This window comes from Otolemur garnettii, unplaced genomic scaffold (genome assembly GCF_000181295.1).
Source record: "Otolemur garnettii isolate 467f Iridium unplaced genomic scaffold, OtoGar3 scaffold00105, whole genome shotgun sequence".
NCBI classification, from domain to species: Eukaryota; Metazoa; Chordata; class Mammalia; order Primates; family Galagidae; genus Otolemur; species Otolemur garnettii.
In genome coordinates this window covers 876,121-899,451 of record NW_003852500.1, presented here as the reverse complement: position 1 = coordinate 899,451, position 23,331 = coordinate 876,121, and the positions used below count along the sequence as shown (strand labels likewise).

At 48.6% G+C, this 23,331-nt stretch overlaps 2 protein-coding genes across 3 annotated transcripts in view; both read right to left on the bottom strand.

Moving 5' to 3' along the window:
* LOC100949812 (cytochrome P450 4F6-like) overlaps positions 1–7,100 on the bottom strand; it is a 28,265-nt gene extending 21,165 nt beyond the window's left edge. For both annotated transcript variants that reach the window (XM_003796615.3, XM_012809479.2), the window contains exons 1-2: positions 6,903–7,100; positions 727–871 (exon numbers count right to left, since the gene is read on the bottom strand). In XM_003796615.3, the coding sequence (XP_003796663.1) occupies positions 727–871; positions 6,903–7,100 (343 nt within the window). The remainder of the gene's footprint in view (positions 1–726; positions 872–6,902) is intronic.
* Positions 7,101–14,597: 7,497 nt separating this feature from the next.
* Positions 14,598–23,331, bottom strand: part of LOC100941590 (cytochrome P450 4F22) — a 27,208-nt gene continuing 18,474 nt past the window's right edge. Inside the window, exons 7-13 of the mRNA XM_003796511.1 lie at positions 21,686–21,953; positions 20,084–20,150; positions 19,843–19,972; positions 17,853–17,986; positions 16,423–16,487; positions 15,420–15,502; positions 14,598–14,891 (exon numbers count right to left, since the gene is read on the bottom strand). Coding sequence (XP_003796559.1) covers positions 14,714–14,891; positions 15,420–15,502; positions 16,423–16,487; positions 17,853–17,986; positions 19,843–19,972; positions 20,084–20,150; positions 21,686–21,953 — 925 coding nt within the window. The 3' untranslated portion in view covers positions 14,598–14,713. The remainder of the gene's footprint in view (positions 14,892–15,419; positions 15,503–16,422; positions 16,488–17,852; positions 17,987–19,842; positions 19,973–20,083; positions 20,151–21,685; positions 21,954–23,331) is intronic.

The following is a 23,331-nucleotide window of genomic DNA, read 5'->3' as shown; positions in this document are numbered from 1 at the left end:
ACTCCCTAAGCTTCAGTTTCCTTACCCAGGAAATGGCCACCTCGTTTGGAATCTGGTGGGTAGATGTCTGTGGTGTCTCCCCATCCAGCAAACATCTTCCTTCTTTTCAAATCAGCAGCCCATCCTTATACCTCCCCTACTCTCCATCCAGGTAGTTGGGAGGGTGGACATACAATGCCAGCCTCTGTTCCAGAGTTAAGTGTGTGATTCTAAGCCTTGGCAATCAAATTGCAGTGATTGGAGAATGAATTAGGCCTGTGGGCAAGGCAATTTTAAAGGAATCCTGAGACGGACTTTTCCTAGAACTACAGGAAGTTTTCCACGGAGGTTGAGATTCTGGGACCCATCTTTACCAGCATAAGAGTGAACCCATCACAGAAAGGTATAGAACCAAGAGACAAAAACAGATTCCCAATGGCATTGCTTAAACACCTGGACCCAGCCGTGCCTGAAGGCTATCCTCCCTGGACTTTACAGTCAATAAATTCTTTCTTTGCTTAAACCACATGGGGTTGAGTTTCCATTATTCACAACTGAAAGAGACCTCAGCAGCCACAGAGAGAGCCAAGGACATACCCAGACTCACCCAGCAGGTTAGTGGCAGAGCCATCTCTATTGGATGTGTAAATTTCCCTGCTCAACCTGGCCTGTCCAGGAGTGGGAAGGCCTGGGAGCAGAGGTAGGGGAAGAGGCTAGGGGCAGGGAATAGGCTCCTGAAAGATATACCTGGGGCCTGGAGGAGGGGGGCAACAAACTTAGGATGGACAAGTCGCAGGATGGGGCAGAAGGGGCCCATCCACCAGAGGTGGACATCACGGAAGTAGTGGCCAAGATTCTCCACGAGCCGCATGCCCTCTTCATTGCTCTGGACCTGGAAATGGTAAAGGTTGATGCGAGGCCTGGCAGGGAGCCTCAGAAATTACCACTGCCCACTGTGGCCTTCTGCCCACCACACACCTCCACCCCTCTTGGCCCTTCTGCATGGATTATTGGTCTATACTCTTGCTGAATCATTTTTTCTCTGCTAGTCTTACCCCCTTCTCTCTTTCTCTAGATAGATATGTAGATAATGAATGGAAGGATGGATGGAGTGAGAAACAGGATAGATATATATGACAGACAAAAATGAGAGATAAAGAGACAGAAATACAGAGATATGGGTACATAGATTAGGATAGAATAGCTAAATATAGATAAAAGATAGAGAAATAGATATAGAGATATAGATACAAGATGGTAGATATAAATTGATAGGTGATAGATAAAGAGGACTGATAGACTCAGATGAGAAATAAAGACATATATAGAATTTTAGATACATAGATAGGTAGAGAGATAGGCAGATAAAGATAGGATGGGTGAATAGATACAAAAGATAAATATAGATATAACTAATCTCAACTCATCCAACTTTCCCTGTTGTCCCCCAATCCCAGCACAGCCTCCTGCCACTAGCCACATCCATCCCCAGCTCTGCAGCAAGTGAGCAGGGAGCAGGTGTAGATATGCCTTTTCCCCAGACCCTGACTGCACCCTAAGGACAGACTCAACATCCTGGCAAGTAACCCCAGGCTGGAGTTCACAGGAGGACACTCTGTCCCACCCTGAAGCTCCCACAACCCCTACACACGTGCCCAGGCTGGAAGCAGCTGGGAAAGACCTAAGAAGACCCTGAAAAGGGACTGAGAAGGAAGAGGAAGAAATTGGGGGAAGCCAGCCAGGGAACAAAAGCAGAGAAGGATAAAGGGGCACTATCTTAGCATGGACTCTCCAGAAGCAAAGCCTGAATTGTAGACGCTTCTACAAGTGCTTTATTGAAGGAGGTGCCCCAAAAGGAGCTTGAAAGAAAGACAAGGAAGCTGAATGGAGCAAGAGAGAAAAATCAGGCAGATCTGCTCAGCTAACATCCTTCCTCCCCTGCTCACACACCCTCCAGGGCTCCCATGGCCCTCAAAATCCACTCCCTCTCCTATCTCCCCTCTCCCTTTTTTCTGCCTCTGACCCTGATCACTCCAACAGAACCAAACTTCTCTTTGCTCAAAAACCAAGTACTCATTGTCACCTCCAGGTGGGCTAATCTTCCATACAGAATATTCTTTCTTTTCTTTGCTTAAAAACCTCCTACTCATAATTCTGGACCAACTCCAAAAACCCCTCCTCCAGAAAGCCCACATGCCTGCCCCAGTGGCAGAAACCTTGATTCCCCTCATGTCTTCCCCAGCCCTGTCTCTTCCTGGAACCAGCCCTGACTACACAAGATTTGGAGGTATCTTAGTCTACCTCTATATCTTCAAGTTTGGGGATGTCTCCCCAGGGACACCAGAATGGGGGGAATTGGCAAATAAATAAAAGAAAGAAAAAGATGACCAAGGACACCCAGAGATGCAGGGCCTTGGATTCTGCAGGGACCATTTACAAGCTGGGCAGGGAGGGATTCTGAAGCTTCAGATGGTGCCATGGTGCCCACAGCCAAGTGTTCCAAGTGGGTACTTGGGGCATCGGCAATAGGCCAGGCACCGCTGAGTGGCACAAACTAATGAGGAGAAAGATAGGGCCTAGTGACCTCTTAAAGCCATAGGGATAGGTGGCCAGCAGCCAAGTCAGGACCCTCAAGCCCTGCTCTGTGAGGCTAAGCTGCAAGGTGGTTGTCAGCTCCCCAGAAGGAGCCACAGTCCATCCCCCCTGCAGCCTCCAGAGATGGTGCTGCCTCTGTAGTGAATAGTGTGTCTGGGTTCTGTGTGGATGGAAGAAATCTCTGCTTCCTCCTGCTCCTTCTCTCTTGGGCCATATCCAAGTACATGCCAGGGTAGAGGGAAAAGACCCACTCTCTGCCCACAGGGAGGCCAAGGTAAGCTCACGAAGGCAGATCTTCTTTGTTGGAGCTGGAACAGCAGGTCGCTGGCCCCAGCCCATGAAACTGACAGCTGTACAAGCTCACTCGGGGTATGGCTCCCATAGGCGCCATAGAGCCCGTTGTCTCAGTCAGGTAAGGCTCCCCATCAGGAGGAGTTAGTTGTCGCAGTCAGGTCAGAGGTGCCTGAGCACCTCAAAGGTGCAGCGGCCAGTCTTAGTAGGAGCCTCAACTAGCTTCTCCCGTGGCTACTTACACCAGAGGTGTGGAGACTGCCAAGCAGTGATGTATGTTCTCGCATGCTCTTGCATGCTACGTGCTCTTGTGCTCTTTAACGAGAGACCAATCCCATCCCCATTCCCTTATTACCAAGGTGTTTCTTTTCAAGTGTCTCCTACACTTCTTTCCCTGGGATTGTTTCCAGAAAGAACCACAGGGGGAGGTCCCCATGGAAGAAGTTTGTGGCCAGCAGTGTGGCCTCATGATGTGTCCCCGGGGCTGGTCTCCACGTCTTTTCATGTCCTGGTTCACATGGGCTCCAGGTGCACGCTGGGGACCTTCCATTCTTGGCAGACCCCAGGAGAGCAGAGAACTCTAACTGTCCATCAGGGCAGCAGCTCTCACCCATGAGCATCTTCTGCACACCAGGCTCTGTGCACAGTGCATCCTGTACAGCCTTCCTACGAGCACATCCATTGCCCCTGCCATTACAAATGAGAAGACTGAAGCCACATCCCTCAAAGGGGAGAAGATGGGTTGGCTCCTGAAAATATGTCCTTGCTGGTCCCTTGAGATGCCCCACCTGAGCCTGACCAACTTATTCCAACACAATGAACAAAAGACATTTTCACCTTTGCAATCTGCTTCCTGTGCCCGGGAGACTGAGATGAGAATCCAAGGCACATGCTGAGAATGGCCCAGAGGGGGAGAGTAACTCAACCACGGTCACACAGCAGGAGGGGGTGGAGGAGGAAAGAGTGACCCAAATCAGGTTCCACTGTTAGCGAAGCCCTCAGAGGGGGAGGTAGGACAATAGTAACTTTATAACATTCCCACTGCCTCCAGGGCTCGCTAAGAACATTCTAAGACCTAGAATCTCAGAAAACTTTCAGGGTGAGCTTGGGACATCTCCTTCTGTGATGAGCAACAAGATTGCAAAAAGCCTCTCCCCAAGCTGAAGTTCTCATCCAAGGAGGAAAGAGAAAGTGAACTTGGCAAGGGAAGCGCTAGATGCTCAGCCCTTTGGCCTTGGCTGACCAAAGGAAGGTGACAGTAAGTTCACTCATACTTGGGACATGGCCTCAACCACTAAGTCATTAAATACCTACTATATGTGAATCCCTGGACCAGGCACTGTAGATGTAGTGTACACACACACACACACACTCACACACACATACAATGATGCCATAGAGTGGAAGAGATGGATAACAAACAGATAATTGGACAATTGACTATTTAAGCATGAGCAGGGCCAAGTCAAAGGCCAAGGTCTAGGGAATCAAGGAAAGCTTCTAGAAGGAAGTTACACTTGTGTTGAAAATGGAAGACCAGGTGTCCACAAAGGGAAGAGCTTCCAGGCGTAAGAGCAGCATGAGCAGAGTTTCTGAGGCAGGAAGGGTTTGACTCATTAAGGTGATAAAACAGAAATTCAGCACATCCAGTGGGCAGATGGAGCTAGGCAGGGCAGCAGAGCTCGGCCAGGTAACATTTAGTCTTTATCCTCAGAGTGACAGAGTTCCACCCAAGCAATGGCATGATCTAAACCAAATTTCAGAAAAGTCTCTCCAGGACTGAGGAAGTGGACAAAGAGGGCAGAAGGTACAACAAGGACTCATCCAGGAGACAGATGGCAGTGGAGGGGTCTGTGGGTGCAAGAGGATGCAGAGAGGACACTAATGGAGAGTTGTCCAGGCAGCACTACCAAACATGCTGAAGGACGGGACGTGTGAGCAAGAGAAGGAGGGGGAGACCCCAAAGTGTGGGGTCTGGGCAACTGGTGGACTAGACCAAGGGCAGGGGCAGAGTAGAAAGAGGGTCATGAGTTCAGATTCTCATTTGTTGTGATAAGGTGTTTGTGAGACCCCACACAAGCGAGGAAGGGAGGCTTGGTCCCCTGCTCAGGAGAGATGTGAACTTGGAACTCTGCCATGGAAGGAACTGATGGTCAGCTTAGCTGGAGCCATGGGTGAGGATGTGGCCTTGGGAGAGGGAGAAGGGGCTAGGGCCCTGGAGGACCTCTATATGAGGAAGGGAGACAACAGCAGAGACAGAGCACCCACGGCAAGGTCCAGCGGGACCAGAGGAAGGCAGCACAACCAAGAGAAGAGGAAGTTCTGGGAAAGACGGGGCGGTCAGCAAGTTCACAGAGCTGCCCAGGAGGTAGGCAAGGTGGGCCAGAAGGTGTCATTGGGATTTGGAGACCTGAGAATCATGGTCATCTCAAGGGAGCATGATGGGGGTGTAGAGTAAATGAGGAACTACAAAGGAAATAAAGGCAAAGAGGGAAGACAACTCTTTGTCCATGAGGAGATAACGAAGCAAGCTGGCTGGAAGTTTGGGTGCAGAATGAAGTGCACTGGAGAGGGTGGCTGGGAATTTACACGTGACCCATATGTCTTGTTTTGTTTCTTTCTCTGCATCATTGTGGAAAAAAGATAACAGAATGTGAATGATTGAGCTCATCCAAAGTAAAGGTTTTCCAGATAGCCATAAAGGAAAACCCAGTTGGTGGCCAGGCATGGTGGCTCGTGCCTGTATTCCTAGCATTCTGGGAGGCCAACGCAGATGGATTGTCTGAGCTCAGGAGTTTGGGACCAGCCTGAGCAAGAGTGAGACTCTTTCTCTACTAAAAATAGAAAAATGTAGCTGGGCATGGTGGTGCATGCTTGTAGTCCCAGCTCTCAGGAGGCCGAGGCAAGAGGATCATTTGACCCCAAGAATTTGAGGTTGCTGTGAGCTATCATGATGACATGACACTCTACCCAGGGCAAAGGAGTGAGATTCTGTCTCAAAAGAGAAAGAGAGAGAGAAGAAAGAAAGAAAGAAAGAAAGAAGGGAGGGAGGGAGGGGGAAAAAGAAGGGAAAGGAAGAAAAGAAAGTCCATTTGGCAAGAGATTTCAGCCTGTGAGCAAATGATAGGAATCCAAACAAAGATGCAGCAACGGGTGGGTTGAAAGGATGCTCTTGGAGGGTAGAAATCCAGGGGTTGGGGGTGGGGGGTAAGATGAGAAGTAAACAAGGAAGCTGGAAGGAGAGGGGGTTGTGGTCAGGGAATGCAATACTTGAATCAATAGCATAGGAGGTGGCATTCTTACACGTACAGAAAATTCTAAATATGATTATGGCAATAGGGAGCCAATGTGGCATGTAGGAAGAGCCTCTGGGGATGAGGCCAGGATGGTGAGAGCAGCATCCCTCCAGGAAGTTTGGCTGTTAGAACAGAGGCCAAAGCAATCCCTTCTGAAAGGGAAAGGAACCAGCTTTTACCCAAATTGGACAAGGGGCCCGTCAAGACATCTTGGGCATGGAAGGCAGGATAAGAGGAAAGGTAGAGAGGGAGAGCATGGCCACACCTCTCCTCTGGCCTAGCTGTGCCCTATTGGTTGGGGATAAGAGGCTCATAGAGAATTTATATGGGGAGATGTAGGTACTGGCCTGAGGTTAACAGAGGTAAGCCAAGCAGGGAGTAGACCCCTGAGGAGGCCTCAAGTCCAATGATAAAGACTGTGTACCAGCCAGAGAGTAGAAGGGAGGGTGGTCACTGCTCTGCGCAGCCCTCTCCAGGAGGCCCTCAAGGTGCACCAGTGTAGGAAGACAGACAGGGAAAGGATCCTAAGCAGCCTCAGGGTCAGGGACAAGAAGAGAGAGGCCTGGGGAGGCACAGCAGAGCAATGAGGGAGTGAGAAGAGGAATGAGGGAGCTGCCCCCTGGCTTCTCTACCCTCCCAGAGGCCAGCCCACCTCAATCCCCACCTCCCTGAGCCCCCTTCCCACTCCTTGGGAAGTCCACCCACCCTGATACGCCAGACCCATCCTGCTGCCACACTCACCAGGCCCAGGTGACCCCAAAACCAGTTCCGTTTTGGAGGCTGCGGGAAACAGCGGAGGCGGCGACAGTTGTCACAGAAGGAGTAGAACCAGGCCAAGACATAGGCCACAAGCCAGGAGGCCCCAACCAGCAACAGCAGCAGCCATGGGGAGGCTGCCACCGGCCCCAGGCCTAGCCAGGACAGGCTCAGCTGCAGCATCCTGCAAGACAGAGTGCTGGAGGAGGAGTTCCTGAGGCTCTAGAGAGGGGAAGGGAACTCCAGGCCAGTGCAGAGGGGCAGGGACAAGGAGGGCTCAGAGATGGGCAAGTAGGCGTTGAAAGGAAGGAAGAACACCCAGGGACCCCAGAGGAAGAGACAGAGTGAGAGGGGAAAGAAGAAAGAGAAAGAAAGCTGATTACAACCCAGAAAGGCCCAGCCGGAATCACTGGGACATTGCCAAGAGTTCAGTTACCCGGAAACCTCCAGTCCCCTGGGTTGGCAGCCTGGAGCCGCCCCAGTCTTAGGCACTCTCTCCTTATCCTGAGCCAGGACCCTCCAGCCCCACCACCCTCGGCCTGGCACTTCTCTCAGGAGCAGCTTATCCACACCACCTCTTCTCTCCTTCTCCTGAGACTTTGTCCCTTGCCCCTTACCTAAAGGAGGTTGGGCTTGGCTGGGCCAGCCAATCCCTGCAGGCCTAGCTGCCTCCTTGGGCATTTGGCCAAAGCATGAGGGCGGGACCAGCTGGATGTGCAGAGAGGAACCAGCTCAAAGTAACACAGTGTGGGAGCTAGATGTTTAGGGTCAGCACCTCCTGCTCAAAAGAAGGGCAAAGGTTTCTAGGTCTCTCTGGGCCCCCAAGTTTACAGCTATCCCTGCCAGGAAAAGCGTGAAGAGTGCAGGTGCCAGGTGGGCAGAGCCAGGATAAGCTTTGCAACAAAACATCTGAGCTCCTCTTCAAGCGTGGGCTGTGAGGACATTGCGCACCGTTTCCCAAAGAAGAATTAGGAGGTAAAGCCTCTGGCCCCACTGCATAGGGTGGCAGGAGTTCAAGCACTGCCTCCAGACAGCTCAGACCTTAGGTTGAAACAAGACAGCTGAGAACAGAGACAAAGACTCCATTTTCGCTGGGAATTAATACAGGTCAGACTCTGACTTTAAAGAGCCCAGAGGGAAGGGCAAGCCTGGAGGCTGGGCTCAGCATGCAGGGACAGAGGGGAGCCAAGAGGGGTAAAGCTGAGAAGTGCTGTGAGCAGACAGTTCAGCACAGGAGAGCCAAGCCAGGAGTCACTGAGTGGAGTCTTTGTGCTTCTCCTCCTTGCTCTGAGTGTGGGCAGTGGCGGCTGTCCCTGAGATCAGACCTCCCATCTAGGAAATGAGATATTAGCCTTCAAGGAAGCACATCTTGTCCAGATTTGGTCTCAAATTTCCTTGGGAGGGGGGTTATCTTAGCCCCTCTGAGGTCAGGCTCTAAGACAAGGAGGACTTTGAAGGATGGAACTGCTGAGTGAGAGAATTGGGATAAATGTTTCTCCTGCAGTTAACTGAATGTTGGAGACATGCCCAAACTTTCCCCTTATATCCACATGCCTTGTAGCCCTATCTGATCCAGTTTAACATCCTGGAGAGTCTTGGAGGAGCCTGGAATCCCCTCCCAAAAACTTGAGGTGCATACCTCTACTGGGATGGATGCAGCAGCTGGCAGGTTCATCCATCTAGAGAAGGGCTGAGGTGGGGCCAGGTTCCCCTAATCCAGTGCAGTGAGGGGCAGCAGGGCTGCCCAGATGGGCTTGGGGACAAGCAGGAAGGAAAAAGAGGAAACAGGGTAGCACGGTAACTTGCATCAGACACACAGTGAAGTAATTAAACGTTAGCACAGGTGAAACAGAATTTTGGCACATAGTAGGTGCTCATTGAATGTTTAGGGCAGAAGGGGGCTTTTGCATTCATGAGCTCTAAAACCTAAGTACTCCAAATGTGGTCTGAAGACAAGAGTAACATCTTCATTACCAGCAGCATCTTGGAAATGCAGAATCTCAGGCTCTAACCCAAACCCTCAAAGGTGAAGGCTTCAGATTCTAGTTATCAGCCTTTGTCAGATTTATGGCATGGAAGTATCTTCTCCCATTCTGAAGGCTGCCTATTTACTTTAGTTGTGGTACCCTTAGCTGTGCAGAAGCTTTTTAGCTGGATCATGTCCCATTTATTTATTTATTTTTGGTGCTCATATCAATCTGAATTTTTTTTTTTTTTTTTTTTGCAGTTTTTGGCCGGGGCTGGGTTTGAACCCACCACCTCCAGTATATGGGGCCGGCGCCCTACTCCTTTGAGCCACAGGCACTGCCCCAATCTGAAATTTTTTTTAAAAAAAACTTTCTCCTATCTCTTATCTTCCCATAAATATTTCCTTATTTGAAGTAAGAATCACAGCTACCAGCATGACTTGCTAATTCTTCAGAAAGAGATTACAAGGGCCCAATTCTTCAAGAAAACGTCTTAAAATATCTGTCTGGCTTATGGCAAAATTAGAAATTTGGGAAAGGACTTTATCTGGAACTTCGATACGACCCGAGGAGAAGGAGCTCTGGCCTCAGTCACTTCAAGTATCACAGCAGCCACTGCCTATCGGTGTTCTCCTGTGTGCCAGTTACTCAGCACTGGCATCACAAGAGCATCATGTTATTATCCCCATTTTACAGATGATGAAACTAAGACTCAGAGAGGTAACATAACTAATAAAATGTCCTGCCACTTAAAAAAGAAAAGTGATGGCTTCAAAGTCTTTTTCATTATCCTCAACAAGATGAGGAGTCTGTTTCTCTTTGCCTTGAATGTAGACAGGCCTGGGACTGCTTAACCAATCGTGCATGGTGGAGCTGGTGACATGACATCACATTTAACAGAGTGAAACATGCTGGAAAGTAACTGAGGTGGCTGTTCTGGACTTGGTGATCAGAGGGACCGATCATTAGTGAAGGACTCCTCATGAAGTGTTCCCTGAGTAGAAACTCAAATGATATGGGGGAGTTTGCCATGTATAAAGACCATCTCTCAAAGCTACACCAGGAGTGTAAAGATCCAGCACACATGCTTTCTTGCTTCAATCCTCAAACGTCACGAGTTAATCAAGGCTAGATGTGCATCAATCAAGAGACACGGGAGAAACAGGAAGTAGAGACCCTGGAGACCCAGACAGTAATTGATGAAAGATAACCCAATACTTACATCAGAAGCAGCTGTTGAGGTTTCATTCATCAAGAACTTGAAACCCAACAGGTCCCTTAGGCCACACTGAGGGCAAGATTGACTGGTGGAGCTACCAAATTCCTGACCTGGGTGGCAGCAGACCACATGAACTAGATAGGGCGGCAGAAAGCTTGGGGGGAAGCTTTGGAAAAGTTCATAACAGTGATTTTCAACTGGTGTGCCATGAAAATTTTTAAAGATCATTAATTAATTTTTGAAAGAAGTTCAAAAATGAATAGAACCTTCTCTAAAGAAGATAGACAAATAGCTAACAAACATATGAAAAAATGCTCATCGGCTCAGCACTGATAGCACAGTGGTTACGGCACCAGCCACATACACCAAGGCTGGCGGGTTCAAAACCAGCCCGGGCCAGCTAAACAACATTGACAACTGCAACAAAAAATAGCCGGGCATTGTGGCAGGTGCCTTTTAGTTCCAGCTACTTGGGAGGCTGAGGCAAGAGAATCACTTAAGCCCAAGAGTTTGAGGTTGCTGTGAGCTGTGACGCCATAGCACTCTACTGAGGGTAACATAGTGAGACTCTATCTCAAAAAAGAGAGAAAGAAAAAATGTTCATAGTCCCTAATTATCAGAGAAATGCAAATCAAAACTACCCTGAGATATCACCTAACCCCAGTAAGAATGGCCCACATCACAAAATCTCAAAGCTGCAGATGCTGGCCTGGATGTGGAGAGAGGGGAACACTTTTACACTGCTGGCGGACTGCAAACTAATACAACCTTTTTGCAGGGAACTATGGAGAATCCTCAAAGAACTCCATATGGGAACTAGACCTCCCATTTGACCCTGCAATCCCATTACTGGGCATTTACCCAGAAGAAAATAAAATTCTTTTATCATAAGGACATTTGCACTAGACTGTTTATCGCAGCTCAATTTACAATTGCCAAGCTATGGAAACAACCTAAATGCCCACCAATCCAGGAATGGATTAACAAGCTGTTAATATTATATGTATACCATGGAATACTATTCAGCCACTAAAAAAGATAGAGACTTTGCAACTTTTATATTAACCTGGATGGAGTTGAAACACATTCTTCTTAGTAAAGCATCACAAGAATGGAGAAACAAGAATCCAATGTACTCAATTCTGATATGAGGTCAATTGATGAGCTAGTACATGGTGGGAGGTGACGGAATGGGGGAGTAGAGAGAGGGAAGAAGGGAAGGGGTGGGTCACAGTGTGTGACACACCTCTTGGAGGCAGGACATAGTTATAAGAGGGACTTTATTTAACAAATGGAATCAGTGTAACCTGGTTCAGAGCTAGGCTGCCTGAGAGCTAGCTAAGGCCACAGCACTGTAGCCTGAGCAACGGAGTGAGACTCTGTCTCAAAAAAAAAAAAAAAAGGTTTTTATATGCAAGTTTTTAAAACTGAAAGAAATCATATCAAACTGTTGGGCTGGGGATGGAAAGCAAAAGCAAAAAGTGGGAGTATTTCCTTTTTAAGTTTCTACACTTACAACTTGTTCCCTGTTCATTCCATGTCCCTTAGCTGACAAGAGGCAAACACACAACTCAGAGTCAAAAAACCCATGGCCAAAGCTAGACTCGTCCACTGTTCAGCTGTATGACCTTAGGCAGGTGACTTGCCCTCTCTGAGCCTCATGTCCCTCCTCAGTAAAAAGGTCACAATGATAAGTCCATGGGAATTAGAGGAGAGAACCAACATGTGTATCTTAGTTTGGATTCCCTGGAAGTGGACCCTGATGCAAGGGATTTGGGTACAAATACTTTATTTGGAGATGATCCTAAGACAAAATTTTAACTGCCAGTTTCTTTGGGAGGTGATCCAAGGATATACCAGTAGGGTAGTGGGGAGGTGAAACTGGAAGGAAGCTGAGGCGGGAGGACCACTTGGGCAGAGCTCAGGAGTTTGAGACCAGCCTGTGCAAGAGCAAGACTCTTTTTCTACTAAAAATAGAAAAAACAATTAGCTGGCCATTGTGGCAGGTGCCTGAAGTCCCATCTATTCGGGAGGCTGAGCCAGGAGGATTCCTTGAGCCTAAGAATTTGAGGTTTCTGTCAGCTATGACCATGCAATAGCACTCTACCCATGACAACAGAGTGAGACTCTGTGTCAGAAAGAAAGAGAGAGAGAGAGAGAAAGATAGACAGACAAAGAGGAAAAACACAGCAGTTAAGGGAACTTACTTGAGGACATTTCCACTGTGGGCAGCTGAGGCTCAGCCTTGCCTGGTACCTCCAGGAAACAGCACAGAACATGCACCTCAGAGTGATCCCAGAGTGAGCAAACATGTATTTATCTGCCGATACCCACAATTACTCAGAGATTATTTCCAAGGGCATTATTTCTCCATAATACCCTGCCAGTGCTTCCAAGGGGCAGGGGCCCTGGCAGTGGCTCTGGCAATGAGCAGGAACACAGCATGTGTCCCAATATACACATGTAGGCAAACTTATATACATTCACATGAATACACATGCGTGCGTAGTCAGTCACACCCACATATATTACATATACATGCATGCATACACTCCAACACATGCACACATAGTCACTCAAATGCACGTGCAGTCACACACACAGTCACACTCAAACACGAGTGCACGAGCTGAACTAATCAAAAATGGACTCCTTAGAGCCTGTTGTCTCCAAACCATCCAGTAGAGGGAGCATCCTTCACACTCAGAAGAGAAAAGAGATTCCCACAGCAGCTGAGTGAAAGGACCAAGCCTGGGTGTTTTGAGATTGACTCTCGCAGGTATAGCAGAGTCCTGGGGAACCACAGACCACATGCTCTCTCTCCTTACTCTCATTCATTTACCCTCAGGAACCTTAGTGGAAATTCAATGCGCACTACAAGCATGATAATCCTGGAAAGTCACACGACAAAGGAAAACTCAGGTGCGGAGATGGGCAATCACATGCCCAGAGCTACCACTCTGAGGTCTCAGTTTCCACCTCTGTTAAGTAAAATTATAGGCTGTGTGTGGTGGCTTATACCTGTAGGGGACAGAGCCACGCTTGAACCTACACATGTCCCCTCTCAAAACCAAGATTTTTTGCTGGCATATGGCAGTTGCAATGAGGGAGGCAGGAGGTGTTTGACTCATCATGTGCTCTTGGAACCCCTAAATCGGGACAGAGGTGTGGAAGAGGCAGCATAGGCAAAAGCCAGTTGGTGCTCATACGTTTCACATTCAGCCCAGGAGTTTCTTGACAGGCACAATCCCAGCAGGTGCCACCTCCCTCAGTGTTCCTCCCCTTGGCCTTCACAGCTAATCACCTCAGTCCACACCTTTCTTGTCTTGACCTCAGCTTCCCTCTTTCCTAGAATCCAAACTCCAATCCTCCACCCTCAAAAAAGCCACCTGCATGCCAGCCCCAAATCTGACCATGTCCTGCCATGACCCTGCTCACACACCCCTCATGGCTCCCTATTGCCCTCAGTAGAAAGCCTGTGAATTTGGCCCATGTCCATCACCCTTCCTCCACTCTGCCCCAACTCCTCAGATCCAACCACTCCAGCTTTTTGCGAATTCCTTGAGCACACTGCACTCTCCCTCAACTCAGAGCATTTGCAGCAATGAGCAGGAGTACAGCAGGGGGTGGTGCTTTGAAGCACTTGTCATGGCTTGTAGATAAACATTTACATGCATATTTGTTCAATATGTCTCCAACCCTCTGCTGAGGCAGGAATTGGTCTTATAGACACTCTTGGCCCAGCGCCAGCAGATAATTAATAAGTGATCTGTTGAGGAAATAATGAAATGCATGGCTGTCCCAAAAAATCTGAGTTTATGTCCTAAGACAAATGGCTTCCCAGCCTCATAGCCCACAATTACTTCTCATCTGTACAGAGTCCTTCACTTACTTCTCATCTGTCCAGAGCCCTTCATACCTGTGTAGGGCTGCAGGTATAAGAGGCTGGTTGAGTTGGGGTGAATCCCTTGCTTTTATTCTACAAAAATCAGAACATTCACCAAAGGGCCTTTGTACAAAGGAGGAAGGAAGGGGCTTGCAAGGGTCTGGGTTTACAAAACAACAAAAGCAAACAAGCCGAGTCCTGGGATGCAACCTGAGCAGTCCACCCCTATGAGCTGAGAGCCTCAGGAGGGTGATGTCACGGGTTCAGGGCTCTGACCTCGGGCTCCAGTTTCCAAGTCCTCAATTTAGAAGTCACCCTGGTAGGTCCTGAGTCAGAGAGGTGGGTCTCGGGTTCTCGTCCTCAGAAGGTTCAGTAGGACCTGAGGAGCTGGAGCCTCAGGACCGAGGCCCAGGAAAACCTCCGTATTCTAGGGGTGAGACTGAGTCTGGGGTAGTGGCCAAGTCTGGTCCCTCAAGCAGGACAGGTGCAGGAACTCAGGGGGCGGGATCTAAACCTCAAGGAGCCAATGGAACCCTCAGGGGGAGGATCCTCTCTTTGAGCAGGGTGGCAAACGCGGTCAAGTTGCTAGACTACAGAGTCTGGTCCTGCAGGACTGAGCCTGGACTTCCAAGGGAGTGGTCTATTCCCTCGGGATGTCACAGGCGGGGCCTGGGCCTTTCTGGCTGGTGCCTGGATCCCCAGGATTCGCAGAAGCACCCCTTGCTCAGGCCCGCGGAGATAGCGGCTCCACATTGAGCCAGATGCCACTCTCCGTGCGCAAGATGAGCTCCGGCTTCCGCCGCACCTTGCGCGTTCGGTCCACGCTCAGGCGGAAGCGTAGCAGCGTTAGCGCTACCACCACGCGCATCTCGGCCATGGCGAAGCTCTGTCCGATGCAATTCCTGCAGGAAAGGGGACAGGGCTCAGGCCCAGCTGCAGTGTGAATGGGGCAGGGGAAGGGTAGATCTCTGGGCCTCATATGCCTCTCTAAAATAAGGCAGGCATCCTGCGCTGCCTGGAATGGGGGTTAAAGTGAGACCACAAGAATTGCTAAAATTAATGTGACTTTGGGGTCGAGTGTGGTTGAATCCTGGCGCAGCCTCTTACTAGCTGTGTGTCCTGGGTTAATGACCTCCCCATCTGAGCGTCAGTTCTCTCATCTGTAAAACTGGGGACAATGATGTGGTACAGACATTAGGAACATTGAAGACCAGAGCTCTGAGTTGGGCACACAGTAGATGCCCAATACCCAGTAACGCCATAGCAGAGTCTGCTTTTAGGGTGACTTCTTCGTGCACTAGGGGGATGCAGAGAAGATGTTGGGCTGGTGAGTGAGATGTGGACTCTGCTCCTGACCAAATCAACCCTGACCTTCCACTTGTTCTCTTCCGCCCACATCTGGTTTGGACTGGGGAAAATCAATGAGTTACCTGGGTCCTGCAGAGAAGGGTACATAAGCCAGTGGGGAGCGCTGCTGTGGGTTTTCTGGGTCAAAGCGGTAAGGGTTGTACACCTAGGCAGGAGCAGACTGGGGGTGAGTCTGGGGACTGGCTCTCTCCCTCAGCCTCTAGAGACCAGCTCAGGTGGCTGGAGAGCACCTCAAGACCCTACACTCACTACAATGCAACCACATCCATGTCCTTCCATTGTTCAAGCACACTCAGCCCATTCCCACCTCAGGAACTTGGCACTTGCTGTTTCTTCTGCCTGGAACACACTTCTCCCTGTTCTTTATACCTTTGGGTCCCAGCTCAAACATTCCTTCCTCTATAACCAACCACCTGAGCTAAACCACCCACCCCCATGAGTTTTTCTTTCTTTCATGCATTTATCAATACACAAAATAATTTTTTTTCTGAGATAGTGTCTCACTCTATCTCCCAGGCTAGAGTGCCATGACAGCCTCGCTCACAGCAACCTCAAACTCCTGGGCTCAAGCGATGCTCCTGCCTCAGCCTCCCCAGTAGCTGGGACTATAGGCCCCCACCATAATCCCTGGGTAATTTTTCTATATTTAGTAGAAACATGGTCTTCCTCTTGCTCAAGCTAGTCTCAAACTCTTGAGCTCAAGTAATCCACCCACCTCAGCTCATGCTAGTATTACAGGCATGAGCTACTGCACCTAGCCCCAAAATGATCTTATTTGCTTATTTCCTTTCCCTGAACTTCACTGTGAGCTCCATGAGGGCAAAGACAGTATCATCTTCTGTCCTCACTGCCCATCACAGGCCCAGGCACACAGTAAGTGCTCAGTATATGTTTGTCAACTAGTCAAATAATGAATAGGTGAATATATAGGGGATGCTCCGTCAAAGTGGTAGGGGTAAGAGCCCTGGTGTCTGGCTCCCTGACTGGCCCTGCTGCTCCAGTGCTGCCCTTTCTGGGGAGGAATGAGCTGAGAGGGCAGGGAGGGTTGGAGGGGCAGGAGCTCACCTTGGAATCAGGCCACACTGTGGGGTTGTGGTGGGTTCCATAGATGCTGACCAAGCAGATGATTCCTGTGAGGAGAGTTAGGGTCAGCAGACCAAGTGAAATCAGAGCTTCTTCCATAAACCTCCCCTTTCCTGTGTCTCCCTGAAGCCATGGCATTCCCATGTGCCATCTGCCCTCATTGCCTGTCCAGCCTTCCCTGAAAAAATTCTACTGTCCAATCCACTCCCCCATCTTTCTCTAAGAGGACCACATCATTTTCTTTCTGTCTGCCATGCCACAGAGGGATATTTCTCACCCACAGATCTGATATTGTTCCTCCTCAGCTCAAACACCTCCCTTGGCTCCCTACTGCCCTCAGGATTGAGTTCAAGCACCACCATCTGGCAGTCAAGGCCTTTCATAATCTGTACCCTGAGGCCCTGCTCCATAAACATACCTACTCTTACCTTCCCAACCTCCAAGGATCACATCCTCCATTCTCTCGTCCAGAAAGCCCTCCCTGCTTTACTCCCTAGACAAAGCCATCTCTCTGCGTATTTGAGCTGCTTCTAGCTGGTGGGGAACCTGCAGTCTTGGGACCACATGTGGCCTTCTGTGTCCTTAAGTGTTTTGATTGAATCCAAATTTTACGGAACAAATCCTTTTTTTGTTTTTGTTTCTGTTTTTGTTTTGAGACAGAGTCTCACTTTCTCACCCTCAGTAGAATGCTGTTGCATCACAGCTCACAGCAACATCAAACTCTTAGGCTCAAACAACCCTCTTGCCTCAGCCTCCCAAGTAGGTAGGATTATAAGTGCCTGCTGCAATGCCTGGCTAGATTTTCTAATTTTGGTAGAGACAGGATCTCACTCTTGCTCAGGCTGGTCTCCAACTCCTGAGCTCAGGCAATCCACTGGCCTCAGCCTCCCAGAGTCTTAGTGTTACAGGCATGAGCCACTGCACCTAACCAGAAAAAATCCTTTTAATAAAGGAATTTGTTCTGTGAAGTTTGGATTTGGTCAAGTGCCACACTTGGGGATCTGGAGGGCCACGTGTGGCCTTGAGGCTATAGGTTCCCCACCTTTGAAGGGACCTAGGGATGAAGCCGTTTTAGATCTCCAGCATCACCCAGGACAGGGCTGATCTCCAAAGGATATTTAGCAAGTGAATGAAAGTGATCCTCCCCTACCTGCACCTTCATAGTGCCAACACTGCCATACTGCCTTCCCACCTTTCCACCAGGACTCATCCATGTCAACCACACACACACACACACACACACACACACACACTGAGTTTCCCGTAACTCCCCCAAAGCAACAGACACATAGAAAGCTGCTCCATCTATAGGGATAGTGCACATGGGGCAGGCGTGGTCAGGCCCCCCTGGACAACAAAGCAACCACATCATCAGGGATAGAGCACATCATCAGAGGGCACATGGTGGGCACCTTTGGGTATGATGCGGCCATCTGGGAGCTTGATGTCCTCCGTGCAGCGACGAGAGATAAGAGTCACGGGTGGGTACTGACGCAGGCTTTCCTTGATGCACATAGTTGTGAAGGGTAACTGAGTCAAGTCATCCCTGGAAAGAATGAAACTGTGACTTAAGGCCAAGCCACAGTGACCTTCCCACAAACACACACTCTCAAGGGCAGCTGGGCAGGTTCTCTTTTGAAGAAACTTCATAGCTGGGTGCAGTGGCTCATGCCTGTAATCCTAGAACTCTGGGAGACCAAGGCAGGTGGATTGTTTGAGGTCAGGAGTTCAAGATCAGCTTGAGCAAGAGTGAGATCCCATCTTCACCAAAAATAGAAGAGAAAAAAAATTAACTGAGTGTGGTGGTATGCACCTGTAGTCTCATTTACTGAGGAGGCTGAGGCGGTAGCCTCACATAAGCCCAGGAGTTTGAAGTTGCAGTGAGCTATGATTGTGCCACTGCATTCTAGCCTGGGTGACAGAGAAAGACTATCTCAAAAATAAATAAATAAACACTTTATGTTGCTACCACAAGGGGCAAGCGGTAACCCTAGTGTAAAGCTTCCATACATACAAATACCACTGCAAAAACAGAAAAGTGTTATTAAATTGTAGCGAGATAACATCTCTTACTCAACTCTTCAAACCTGAAGCATCTCCCTTTATTACAAAGGCAGATTTTCTGGGCAAGGTGGCTCATGTCTTTAACCCAGATACTCAGGATACTGAGGTAGGAGGATTGTTTGACACCAGGAGATTGAGACCAGCCTGGGCAACATAGCAAGATTCCCTTCTTCCAAAAAAAAAAAAAATGTTTAAATACCTGGGTATGGAAGAATACCTGTAAGTCCCAGCTTTTTGGGATGATCAAGCAATATAGCAAGACCCTATCTCACAAAAGGAAAACAAAAAGGGCAGATTAGCAAAGTGTATGAATGCAGTAGCACCAAACTGAGAGTCTCTCTTTGAGGTCATAATGCAAAAGGTTGAAAGAGCACAGAAAAGAACTTTCTCATTGTGCAAGTTGATGCTTTTAAATACTGTGTTTTCCCTGCTTCCCCCAGAATCAGCTCTTAGAGCAGACATCTAAAAAAGACTGGATTATTGTTGCTCATTCTCCACTTCCCCCTGCATTAGAACCACGCACCTGTGCTCTTTGCTATATAATCATATAGCAGTGACTATTCTGTAGTGACTTTTGCTTGGTGAATGGTGTATATGCTCTGCCCCATTCATATTGGCCTTGGATATGTGACTTGCTTTAGTCAATGCCATGGTATGGTTTTAAAGAGCTTTTAAATTGTGTGGCTTTTTTGTGCTTTTGGAATCTGCCTTGAGAAGAATGTGACCCAGCGTAGCTGTGGGTCCAAGAACAGATTCGAACCCAACCCTTAGTTTGGAAGCAACTCTACTTTGATCGGCCAAGCCCAGCAGCAACAAGAGTAATGTGCAAACAAAAGAAAGAAATAGGCTTGGTGCCCATAACTCAGTGGTTAGGGCACTGGCCACATACACCGGGGCTGGCGGGTGTGAACCCAGCCCAGGCCTGGTAAACAACAATGACAACTACAAAAAAAGAAAGGAAGGAAGGAAGGAGGGAGAGAGGAAAGGAGGGAAGGAGGGAGGGAAGAAGGGAGGGAGAGAAGAAGGGAAGGAAGGAAGGAAAAAGAACAAAAGAAGAAAGAAAGAAGCTTGTTGCAAACCCCTAGATGCAAACTTGAGTTTGGGAGATGTTTGTTATGCAGCATTATTGCAACAATTGTAACTAGAACATTCTGAGAAATCCTGCATTAGGAGCTAGACATAGGCCTTATTATCAGTACCATTTTTACTGTGGAAGACACTGGAATTCAGGAAGCTTATATGATTTGTCTAAGGTCATCAAGTAAATTAGAGAGCAAAGACTCACACCCAGGATTCTGGCCTCGACCTGCCCCCACCATTTCCCTACCCCAAACTGACCATTCCAGCTCCTCTAGCTCCCGGCCTTTCATCACTTCCTGAATCTCTTCCCGACACTTTTCCTGGAATTCTGGGTGCTTTGCCAAGTTGAACAGCACCCACGAGAGCCCACTGGATGTTGTGTCGTGACCTGCAGGCAGATGAGGTCATCTGAATGGAGGCTGCCTGAAGACAGTGCAGATGCTATCTACAGACAATGGTGCACCTCCTGCCCTCCCTTGGCTTTGCCCTATGTCCTCACCCTCGAACATGAAGGTGTCCGCCTCAGCTCGGATGTCCTCGTCTGACAGTTCCTTTCCATCTTCATCCTGGAATGGGCAGTAGAGGATGCTCAGCCCGCTTTATCCCACCCTCTGCATCCCAGGAGCTCCTCAAAAGTCAGATATCTCCCCCTCTCCTAACCCAAGCTGTGGGGCAAAGTATTCCATGCAGAGGGAAATATGCAACTTATCTAAGAAAGGTGGAAAGAGGGAAGGAGAGTCAGAAGTGACCTCATTAAGTTGAGACGCTTCTCCTAGAGGCACAACAACAATCTTGTGATCAAGTCTTATGATCACCATGGTACAAATGAGGAAACTGAGGCACAGAGAGTTGAGTAATATAACCAAAGTCAAACGTCCACTAAGTAGACAGGATGAGGTGGCTCACATCTATAATCGCAGCACTTTGGGAGGCTAGGGTGGGAAGATCACTTGAGGCCAGGAGTTCAAGACCAGCCTGGCCAACATAGCTAGACCCCATTTCTACCAAAAATTTTAAAATTAGCCAGATGTGGTGGTCCATGCCTATAGTCCAGGTACTCAGGAGGCTGAGGCAGAAGGATCACTTGAGCCCTGGAGTTCAAGGTTACAGAGAGCTATGACCACTGCACTCCAGCCTAAGTGATGGACCAAGACCCTGTCTCTAAAAGTGGCAGGGCAGGACTGGAATTCATTCTCTGAATCCAGAACTCAAGTGCTGCTCAAAAATTCCACAAAAATGCCACAAATGACCATACACTTATGCACATGTCACCTCTCTTCAAGGTCACATATTTCATCATTGTTATTGTTATGGGCTGAATGATACCCCATCGCTTAGAATTTAAAAGTCCTAACCCTCAGTACTGCAGTATGTTCAGAGGTCATCAAGTTGAAAATGAGCTTGTTAGGGTAGGCCCTAATCTAATATGACTGGCATAATTATAAGAAAAGATTAGGACAAAGATTATGGACAAAGAATAGATGATGTACAGACATAGGGAGAAGATGGTTATCTACAAACCAAGGAGAGAGGCCTAGTACAGATTCTTCCCTCAGAGCCCCTAAAAGAAATCAATTGTGCAGATGCTTTGATCTTGGCCTTCTAGCTTCCAGAACTATGGGAGAATAAATTTCTCTTGTTTAAGGCTACCCAGCCTGGGGTGACTTTGTATGGAAGCCTGAGCAAACTGATACAGTAAGTCTTTTTATTTATTTATTTTCTTAGAGATAGGGTCTCATTCTGTAGCCACGACTGGAGTGAAGTGGTATGATCTTACCTCACTGCAACCTCAAACTCTGGGTTCAAGCCATCCTTCTTCCTCAGCCTCCTGAGTAGCTGAGACTATAGGTGTGCATCACCATGCCCAGAATGTTTTTCTATGTTTTGTACAGATGAGGTCTCACTGTGTTGCCCCAGATGATCTCAAACTCCTGGCCTCAAGCAATCCTCTTGCCTTGACCTCCCATAGTGCTGTGATTATAGACATGAGCCCCCAAGCCAGACCCTATGTAAGTTTTAACATTTATCATTTCACAGACTTGGTGCCATTCCTAGGGAGGCTGTACTGGGCAGGGCTCCACTTCCAAGGGATCATCCTCACCTTGGCCAGGAGCAACACATCAATGAAGTCCAAGGTCTTGCCCTGCTTGGCCTTCAGCCAGGCCTCGGCCCCCTGCTGGTGCAGAGCCCAGCGCCTCTCCTGGATGACGTCAGTGGTGAAGCGGTGCACAGTGTCACAGGCCTGCCTGAAACGCCACCCGTCCGCCGTGCGGTAGTAGATGAAGTCCAGGTAGTGGTGCAGGTGATATTGGCGTTTGACAGCCAGTGCACTCAGCTCAATGATGGCTGAGATATAATCACTCATCTTCCTGCCACAGAGAAGGACCATGAGCATGAATCCAGCCCCTAGCCCAGCCCAGCAAGACCCACAGCTTGGCTAAGATAAGCCTCCTTTCTTGGCTTAGTGCCCATAACACTGTGGTTATGGCACCAGCCACATACACAGAGGATGGAGGGTTTGAACCCGACCAGGACCAGCTAAACAACAATGACAACTGCAACAAAAAATAGCCAGGCGTTGTGGTGGGTGCCTGTAGTCCCAGCTACTCTACTTGGGAGGCCGAGGCAAGAGAATCACTTAAGCCCAAGAGTTTGAGGTTGCTGTAAGCTGTGATGCCATAGCACTCTAACCTCTGTCTCAAAAAAAAAAAAAAAAACCCTCCTCTCCCCATTAGGCCATTAGGCAGATAACAAACAGAAGCCCTGTATTAACTCTCTTTGGGGGTGCGGGTGTGTGAGAAGGGTTGGGCATTGGGGGGATTCGTTGGTTTATTTTGATGACATGGCTTCACTCTGTTGCCCACACTGGGGTACAGAGGCATCCTTATGGCTCACTGCAGCCTGGAATTCCTGGGCTCAAGTGATCCTCCTGCCTTAGCCTCCCCAGTAGGTGGCACATGGCACCACACCTAGCTAATATAAAAAAAAAAAAAAATGGGCTCTCCCTATTTTGTCTAGACTAGCCTGAGGAACTTATGGCCTTAAGCAAAACTCCTGCCTCAGTCTACCAAAGTGCTGGGATTACTGGCATAAGCCACTGTACCTGGTCTATTTTCTTTTTTAATATTTTTATTTGACACCTATTTACTTAGTCATTTATGTTAGAGACAGGTCTCATTCACCCAGGCTGGTCTTGAACTCACGGGCTCGAGCAATCAATCCTCTTGCCTCAGCCTCCAGAATCACTGGGACTATAGGCACAAGCCACTATGCCTGGCTATTTTTTGTTTGTTTGTCCTTTGTATTCTTGATGTTCTGGTATCTTGGACATTGCTAACTAGGGAAAGATGCTCCTTGAAGGACTAGCCAATTCTTTTTTTTTTTTTTTTTTTTGCAGTTTTTGGCTGGGGTTTGGTTTGAACCTACCACCTCCAGTATATGGGGCCAGCACCCTACTCCTTTGAGCCACAGGCACCTCCAGGACTAGACAATTCTTAAAGAGAGAGAAAAACTCATCCTGGCTGGACTTGGTAGCTCACACCTATTATCCTAGCACTCTAGGAGCCTGAGGTAGGAGGATCAGTTGATGTCAGAAGTTCAAGACCACCCTGAGCAAGAGCAAGACCTATTAAAAACAGACAAAACTTGGCTCGGTGCCTGTGGCTCAAGTGGCTAAGGCGCCAGCCACATACACCTAAGGTGACAGGTTCGAATCCAGCCCGGGCCCGCCAAACAACAATGATGGCT